The sequence below is a fragment of the Lolium rigidum genome, chromosome 3 (assembly GCF_022539505.1).
Source record: "Lolium rigidum isolate FL_2022 chromosome 3, APGP_CSIRO_Lrig_0.1, whole genome shotgun sequence".
Taxonomy (NCBI): Eukaryota; Viridiplantae; Streptophyta; class Magnoliopsida; order Poales; family Poaceae; genus Lolium; species Lolium rigidum.
The window spans coordinates 16,289,249-16,298,651 of NC_061510.1; the positions used below are offsets into that span (position 1 = coordinate 16,289,249).

The 9,403-nt window shown below is 55.3% G+C and overlaps 1 protein-coding gene across 1 annotated transcript; it reads right to left on the bottom strand.

Annotated features, from left to right (window-relative positions):
- Positions 1-4,882: 4,882 nt before the first annotated feature.
- Positions 4,883-8,594, bottom strand: LOC124694810 (trihelix transcription factor GTL1-like). The gene is made up of 3 exons (XM_047227753.1): positions 8,069-8,594; positions 5,848-7,504; positions 4,883-5,752 (listed from the first exon to the last, which is right to left on the bottom strand). The coding sequence occupies exons 1-3, from the start codon at positions 8,431-8,433 to the stop codon at positions 5,369-5,371; spliced, it is 2,406 nt and encodes an 801-aa protein (XP_047083709.1). The 5' UTR covers positions 8,434-8,594; the 3' UTR covers positions 4,883-5,368.
- Positions 8,595-9,403: the final 809 nt, after the last annotated feature.

The window sequence follows — 9,403 nt, forward strand, 5'->3', positions numbered from 1 at the left end:
CAATAGGTTAGTTCCGGAAAACGCATAAAAATGATATAAAGTGTGAACAAAACATGTTGGTATTGTCATAAAACAAGCATGGAACATCGGAAATTATAGATACGTTGGAGACGTATCACTTCTCTAACACCTGGGAGACCCAGGCGGATCTGCATTGGTCTTCCACCTTTATTTCCTGCTCAGGGGCGGATTGGGTGGGTTTTGATTTTTTCAGATCTAAGGCGGAATCTTCGCTAGGAAGTTCCTGCGTCTCGGATCGGATCTTCCCGACCGCGTCCTCGCTCGCCGGCGGTCGCGTCGGCGCTACTTACCAGTGGGTTTCCGTCGGAATCGACGGTTTCCCCGATGAAGATGTGTATGCCGCCAACTGGGACGATGGAGAGCTTGACGGGGTCAGTTTTAGCCGGAATCCAGCACTTATCCGGAGGGACGATCGGCAGATTTCCGGCGTAAAGGACATGCCCCACAGCGATGGTGCAGGCCCCATGGTGGGCGCCAACTGTCGTTGCCTAATCGACGATACCTCGGAGGAGGGATCCTCACGAGGGGGAGAAGAAGTAGGGGCCATAGGGCGGAGTGCACACGGGACGGTGGTACGCGATTTACCCAGCCTTCGAACACCCGCACGATGACGAGGCCTACCGCTGCTTGTCCGGAATTATCCGGGCACTTTCGCGTTGTTACAATGAGTTGTGGTTGTGCCTCTAGGGCTCCCGTGATCCGGCTTATAAAGGCGCACTGTATCTAGGGTTTACATGGAGAGTCCTAGCCGGAATACAAGTTGCCTAACTACGGTACAATGTCTTGCCGTGTACGTCAAGGATCCGCCTTCCTCCAAGTACGTGCCGGATCCTGGATACTTCATGGGCCGTCACGGATCCGGCCTCCTTCGTAGGTCGGTAGAGACCCGGCTTCCCGTTCCCGGGCTGGACTTCATCCTTCGAGATCTACAAGAATCGGGCCGCCCGATGGGCCACATGCCTCATCACCAACTGTGGGCCACCCGGGCTTGCCGGATCCAGGCCATGCCGTTGATATACCCATAAAGTATACCCACAACACCATCCGAATGAGGATGCCACCGTCACCAGTCGGGTACAGAGCCCCTGGATTCCACATGCTTCAGGCCTAGCCCAGCAGCACCTTCGAGGTGCCATTGTTGGGATCGAGGAGGTGCAAATCGTGGCCCATCCGAGCCAATCTGGGTCCAGATCGGGCCTTCCTGCACCAAGCCACCCACCGCTACACCCTAGCCCACGCGACCCTGAAGCCCTACCATTGAGCGGCTAGAGCGGGCGTTTTCGTTGCAAGCCAAACACGACGGAGGAGATCTGTCCCAGCCGTGCCACATAGGCTTTGCCCTGTGATGCAAGCACGACGGCAGGAGGAGGGTAAATGCTCAGGGGAGGGGCGGAGGTAAGCGTACGATACCTATTGGCTCTGATACCTTATTTAATTAATGAACTAGCCAGCTCACCTAAATTTTGAACTGACAGAAAAGCCTATATTGTATATATATTCCAACACTTACCCTTATCCTCGAGGTTGGGCATAGAAGACCGTGAATGTCAGACTAATAAAAGACCGAAATTATTTTTGCTGCTTATTACTGTCTTAAATATTTCTCGCAGTTAACGAAGAAGAAAGTTCACTTTTAGTCCTTCAATTGTCATGAAAGTTTTTTTTTGGTCATAAAATTTTAGTTGGGTCAAAATAAACCTTGAAGTACTCTCATAATCATTCATTTTTAGTCCTTGTCCCAATTGAGCCAAATATCTACCACGGGTGGCAAAGAACTCAAGGCTATGGTGCAAGTGCGGAGAGGCAGGACGATGCTGATAGGAGAAGTTCAAGGTCTGTTCTAACTGAAAATTATTTTTGGGACTTAAAGTAAACTTTCCCAAGAGTTTAAGGACGAGAAGTGGATTTTCTTCATTAATGAATACACACACATATTTCCTTGTAATATTTTCTAAATCTGCGACAAGTAATAAGACCCGGAGGTAGTACCAGTGATGCAAGTGAGTCAACATTACAGTACCATATACTCTCTTTAGAGCATCTCCAGCCGCGTCCCCCAAACCGTCCCCCAAACCGCGCCGGATTGAGCGTTTGGGGGACGTGTTTTGTTCGTGCCGCGTTTGGGGGACGTCGCTCCCCATCCGCGTCCCCCAAACGCCGCCCCCAAACATTTAAAATAATTTTTTTAACACATAAACCATTTATATCAAATGTAGCATATGAAAAAAATGTTTTCGAGGATTGTTTTCAAATTAAATTACAACAAACAATAAAACAAGTAATCAAATATAATAAAAAGGGCTAGATGATACATCAAGGTGCCACGGTATTTCCTTTGATCCTCCACAAATGCTCAACGAGATCAGCTTGAAGTTGCTCATGCACATTGCCGTCACGGATCTCTCGCGTGCATGGCGAGAAAATCAGCAAAATCTGCAGGCAACTCATGATCAACCTCCGCGAGAGGGCCTTGACACTCATAGGGACCAACATGTGACCTAACATGATTCTTGTCGTCATCCTCGATGATCATGTTGTGCATGATCACACAAGCCCGCATCACCTCCCACATTTGGTCGTGAGACCAGCTTAGAGCAGTGGTACGGACAATGGCAAATTGTGCTTGAAGCACACCAAATGCCCGCTCGACATCCTTCCCGCAAGCCTCCCGTCGTGTAGCAAAGTGAGAATTCTTCAGACTCGATGGATTCGAGATTGTTTTGACAAAAGTGGCCCATTTTGGATATATACCATCGGCTAGATAATAGCCTTTGGTATATTGGTGGCCATTGATCTCATAGTTGCATGGGCGGAGCATGCCCTTCCACTAGTCCGCTGAACACCGAAGACCGCCGCAACACGTTGATGTCATTGTGTGATCCCGCCATGCCAAAGAAAGAATGCCAAATCCACAGGTCATAATCGCCACGCCTTCAAGCACCACACCGCAATATCCATGACGCCCTTTGTATATACCTTGCCAAGCAAACGGGCAGTTCTTCCATGCCCGAGTGCATGCAATCGATGCTTCCAAGCATTCCAGGAAATCCTCCGGCAGCATTTTGTGCCATGATCCTTGCGCCTCTTCCTCGCTTGGCCCTCTCAAGTAGTATTTGCCAAACTTTCCCACCACAGACTCGGCAAAACTTGTACATGCACTCAATGGCAGTAGACTCACTCATGCGAAGGTAGTCGTCCCGTGTATCGGTAGGTGCTCCGTATGCAAGCATCCTCATGGCGGCGGTGCACTTCGAATGGATGAGAACCCGAGAACGCCTACGCCGTCGACCTTGAGCTTGAAGTAGGGGTCGAACTCTCGAACGCCGTGGAGGATATTCATGAACAGGCCCTTGCTCATCCTGTACCGGCGCCGAAAATTGTCGGCATGTGTTTCCCGTCGGCGAAGTAGTCGTTGTGCAAGCATGGCATGCCCCTCCATCCTCTCGCCGGGGTTTCGACTTCCTTCTTCCCGGCCTTGATCCTCCGTGGCGCGGCCTCTTCCTCTTCTCCGCCTCGGCCGTCAAGCATGTCCCGGAGGGACGCGATGATCAGCAAATGCTCCCGCAGGTCGTCGTCGAACGCTTGCTCGTCCTCCGGCCAGCAGGGCAACCATCTCATCGTCGCTGTCCATGGCTAAAGCAAAATCAATGGTTAAAATTGCGCCGAGGCAGATGACGCAACAAACAGACGACCAATCGCGCCTACCCGGCAAGTCGTCGAGCACCTTCGTGCGCGGAGGTGGGGCGGATTTGACGGCGCGTTCGGGAGGCGCCGGCGACGCGGCGGCGGCGGCACGACCGGCGGGAGCCCCGGCCCGCGACAACGATGCCGACTCGCAGCACGCATCGACGCCCAAACGGCCGGGAAATCCGAGCGGCGGCGGCGGGGCGGGAGGCGCGGGAAGGAAGGAGCGACGAGAAAAGAGGCGCGAACCAACGGTTTATGCAAATAGTCGCCGACATGTGGGAGCCCGCCTCGCTTGTCGTGTCCGGCGTCCCCGGAGCGTCCCCTGTGGGACGGGGACGGGCTCGGGGCGCCGGACACCGTATCGGGCCGCGCCGGACAAAAATGGGCTTTGGGGGACGCGGCTGGAACGCTTTTTTGTCCGGCGCGCCCTTTGGGGGACGCTTTGGGGGACGCGACTGGAGATGCTCTAAGTGAAAAAATTAACTAACTTTTAAAAAAATGGTGATGTCATCAGAAAAGTTACTCCATCCGATCCATATTACTTAATACTAAAATGGATGTATCTATAACTAATGTGTGTTTAGGTACGTTTATATTAGCATCAAGTAATATGAATCGGATGAAGTAGTTCATTTTGTTGAATTAAAGAGGTAAGAGATGCATGTACTAAACATCTTTTAGGAAATGGATTAATCCGGCCGGCTGCTGTTGCCTAGCCATTCTGGCACACTGGATGATGATGGGACTAATACTTAATTTTGCTCCATCACCATCGTGAATACAAGTCCTCCAGCCATGTTCAGTTGTCCAACAGGTCGTCAGGTCATGTACAGTACACCAACCAGTGGTTTTATAAAGATTCTAATAAGAGTGATAGCTGATCAGCCCTACTTGCTCTAAACAAATGTAGATCACCTCAATAAAGTAGCAGTATGATCTTTGGATCCTAGAGAATAAACACAGTTCAAGAAATATTCTAGTGCATGCAACTGCCCACCATCTCAGAGTACATTTCAAATGCTACTAGAAAGGAAAGTGGCAGGTACGTAACCAAGTTTAAAAAAGAAGTGCCAGGTACATTCCAGAGATGAACAACCAGCAGCCTAGATGAATTGGGATGTACTGATAGTATATATATAAACGGTTTTACATTTAATCACCAAGTGTACAATTGTGAACAGTCATTGACATGTACTCTGAACATTAACCAATAGTTTAAGAAGATGAAAAAGTTCTTACATGACACATACTGGACAGTAACTTTTTTTTTTTTCAGAACAAAAGGGTAAAAAAGGTAACTCCAAAAGAAGAAGAGGAAATCCCGCATGAGCACGCCTTCAATTTACCATGCATCTACAGTGTGGTGATTGAATGTGACATGTACATGATGTATACGTCTCGATCCATATATATGTGCACGAGAGGAATAATAATGGAAATAATTCAGTTGGGGATTGGAAGAGGCAGAAGTAGTGAAATTTTGTGTAGGGTTTTGCAGGTCTGGTAATTTGTTGTTTTTACCTAGCAGCAGGCAGGGGGTATCGATCCATCAAGTGGGGAGTGTAGAATTGGACTAGCTAGATCCGTATGGGCACAGGAGGGATCGAGATCGACACCACCTGGACGCTTCTTGGTTTGTTGCTAGCGTCGTCCTCTCTCATCACTGGACCATGGCCAGGAATGGCGCCCCACTTGTCGCCGCCGCTGCCGGTGCGGCGTTTCCGGTCGGCGGGTTGCCGCCCCCGTTCGCCGCGTTCGGCCGGACGACATTGTGGCCGTGGTTGTGGTTCTGCTGTTGCTGCAGCTGCTGCCTTTGGAGGAAGTGGGTGTCGTACTGCACCGGCATGCCGCGGCCGCCGCCGACGTCGTCCTCATCATCATCGTCGTCGAAGTCGTCCTCGTCGTCGTCCATGCTGTCGCTGTCCATGTCGTACACGTCCCTTCTGTCGTTGCCGCCGCCGCCGTAGTTGTGGTTCATGGCTATCGCCGGCTGCTCCGTGATCGTCGTCGTCTCTTTCGTTATTCCGTCTTGCTTCGATGGTTCCTTGAAAATTGTATCCATGGCATCGATCAGAACGGATTGTATCGACAGACGAAGTATATATGCATGCGGGCGTGCACGGGACAAGAACAACGTACCAGCTTGTTCGTCACAGTGCCGTTGTTACCACCGTGGCCGGCGCCGGCGCCTTCGATGGAGGTGAGGAGCCTTGCCCCGATACCGGCGCCGTTGCTCGTCTTCACTTGCATGCCGGCTCCGTTGCTCGCACACCCGTTCCCGTTGCCGTTGGTGAAAGTCTTGCCCGTGTGCTCGACATGCTGCGGCGCCGGTGGCGTCTGCGACGACAGCGGCACGGGAGCGAGCACTGTGGTGACCGCGGCGGCCTCCGTGCGAGGAGACGGCGCCGGCGCATGAAGGGCGCCAGACGAGGAGGAGGCGAGCGCCTTGGTGCGGTAGAGCGCGTCGAGCTGGTGGAAGTAGGGGCACGTCTTGGAGTCCTCGGGCCGCTTCTTGCTGCTCTCCTTCACCTTCTTGAAGTACTTGTTGATGTTCTCCCACTTCTCCTTGCACCGCTTGGAGCTCCGGTTGTACCCCAGCCGCCGCATCCCCACCGAGATGTCCTCCCACAGCGGGCCCTTGGGCGCCGTGTCCTGGTACCGCGTCTCCATCTCCGTCCTTAGCTGGATCAGCGCGTGCACCTCGGCCTTCGGCCACCTCGACGGCGACGCGCCGCCGAACCCAGACCCGGCCATGTCGGCAGGAGCCTCCGAAGAATGGACAACGATCTCCTTACTGCTTTGCGTCTGTGCCGTCTGTAGCTGTAGCTGTGGCTGTGGCTGTTGCTGTGGTTCTGTCGTCGGCGGCATTGCGTGTGCATGTGGCTGCGGCGTCTGTGGTTGTGTCTTCATGGGCGTCACGTTCGGCTGCGGCTGAACCGGCGGCCGTGGCGTCGGCGGTGCCTGTGCCGGTGCGGCCGAGGCGACAGGCGTCGGCTGCAATGGCGGCGGTTTGATCGCCGTGATAGCGGTCGGTGGCGCGGGGTAGGATGATGGTGGCGCCTGCCCGGGGCCGATCATCTGCCCGGTGATCCTCTGAATGAAGGAGACGACCGCTGCGTCGCGGGACGCCGCCACGGCGCGCTCCTGCGCGAGCGCGTCCTGCTCGCGCGCGAGGCGCGCCACCTCCTGCCTCCGCCACGCCTCCTCGCGGATCATGCGGTCCTGGTCGCGCCGCTCGATGGCCTCCAGGAGGCGGTGCTGCATGGCCTCCTGCCGCTCCATCACCTGCTGCATCAGCCCCTCGAAGAAGCGCATCGCCTTGCCGCCGTGGCCGAAGCCCGACCCGCCGCGCCGCTTCCGCTTCCCGCCGTCCGCCGTCTCGTCAGAGTCCTCCCCGTCTGAGTCCGAGAAGCTCTCGTCGCCCAAAGTCGTCATCACGCATGCAGCGGACTCGGTAAATACCGGCTTCGGCGGCTGTGGCGCGAGGAGAGGCGCGGGGGTAGACGGCTGGGCTGGGACGCGCGGCGCCGCTGACGAGGGCACTCCTGAGTAAGCGCCTACCGCGCTTCCGGGCGCGGTGATGGCCGGAGGCGCGATGGCGGCAACGGGCGTCGGCGGGCGCGGAGAGGAGGCGGCGGCGCCGTGGAGGGCCTCGAGCTCGGTGAAGAAGCGGTACGTCTTGCCGTCGCCGCGGCCCGTCCTGCCGTCCTTGGTGCGGCGGTAGTACTTGTCGACGTTCTCGAACTTCTCGCGGCACTTCTTGGCGCTCCTGCTGTGCCCCAGCTCCGCGAGCTTCCTGCACGCCATGAAGGAACAGCAGCCACAATTAACCTCGTCAGACACACTCGCTTCCACGCCATCACCATCTATCACAATTCACAGCTGCATACGTGCGCGCGCATGTTGCTCTCACGAAAAAAGGCACAATTTTTAGCTCGATTAGGGTGTCAGACTGTACTCAATTTGGATCAGAGGATTAACTATTGGGGATTGGGATTGATGCTCACTGCGCTGGGATGGGATCTGACGCAAATCGAGGGGAAAAAGAAACGGGAAAAGGTGGAGGAGGAGAGCGATGTGCGTATGGTTTTAAATTGGGAAATTAGTCGATCCACCACTGTGCTCGTGGGCAGTTCTTGGGAGAGCATGTGCGCCACAATTCTCACATCAGACATCACATCTCGGCCCAATTGAACATGGGGAAAATCCCATGCAAGCAATAGAGACGTTTATGGATCGAGACGTCGATCGAGCTTGCATAGTGAAGCCAATTCAGCAGTGCGGTGGACACTGTGGCAAAGCCTGAAGAACTGAAGAATTGGAGTACTAGGAGTAGATGAATTTGCACGAGTTGAATTACCTGGAGACTTCCTCCCAGAGCGGGCCCTTGAGCGCGGCCTCCCGGAACGCGGCGTCCATCTCGGACCGGATCTTGAGCAGCGCCAGCGTCTCCTGCCTCGGCCACCGGTTGCCCGCCGACGACGACCCGCCGCGCTCGCCCTCCTCCCCACCAGCCAGCCCTCCCTCGTGGCCGTCTATGCTCCCGGAGCCGGACCCGCTGACGGCGGCGCCGAGCTCGTCCATCTGTTGCTGCTGCTGCTGCTGCTGCTGCTGTCCCGGTGCATGCGTCGGGGCGGGCGGGCGGCTGCTGATGGGCGACGGCGCGCCGGCCGGCCCGCGCCAGCCGGCCGGCGAGAACTGCGGCATGTCGGCCGGCTGCTGCATGCCGTCAGAACTCAGAATTCCGGCCCCAGGAAAGGGAATTGAGCAGGAATCTTGCAGCAGACTCCTCAGTCCTCAGTCCGCTGCTGTTGGTAGGCGGCAGCTACTTTGGAATTGGGGTGGAGGGATCAGTCTGCCACGGCATGAGCAGCGCATGCATGAAGAAGAAGCGGCAACTCACTGGTAGCAGCTGGTAGTGGAGGGAGGGAGGCGGCACAACTGGAAAGAGGGCGGTGAGGCAAAAGTGGAAAGAAAAGGGAGGAAGAGGAAGAAGATGCTGCGGCTGGCTGCAAAGGATTTGCGAGTGAGATTGATAGCGGTACTAGGCTGGCAGAGAGAGAGAGAGAGAGATGTCTCTGCCTGCAAAGCCGAGGTCGATCGATGGTGGTAACAGCAGCACTGTAGCTGTAGCAGTGGAGGTCCCTGGAGGATATAAAATGGCGGTGGAGGATGGGCGGAGTGTGAATGAACTGTGGGGGAGGATGGATGGATGGGAGGTTGAGGAAGAAATGGCGATGACGGAGGAGGAGGAGATAGATGATGAGAGAGAGAGAGAGTGGGTAGAAGCGACGAGATGCCGCCGCGCTGTCAGGAGGGTTACGGCCGGCTTACCTCGCCGCCATGCACAATTAATTCCCCGCCATGGTTAAAAGCTTCGGTGAGGAGACGATCTGGGCCGTCCGTTCTGGGGGAATTCGACGGTTTGGAGCCAGATCGGATGCGGGCAGACAAGGCCACACCGCACCAGCTGTGCGGTGGGACCAGCGAGGTAGGGAAGAAGGTGGTGCGCAACGTGCATGCTCAAGGTGGGCCCCGCAAGCACAGGTCACACAACCGTTTCGTCGGTAACATGGAACGCGCGCGCGCATGGTCCTGCATCCATCCGTCGATCGGCCCCGCTGGCCCGGCCATCGGTTTTGTTACATGCGAGTGAGTGTTGGACAGCTTGTACAAGGCGTATGCCTGCACGGTA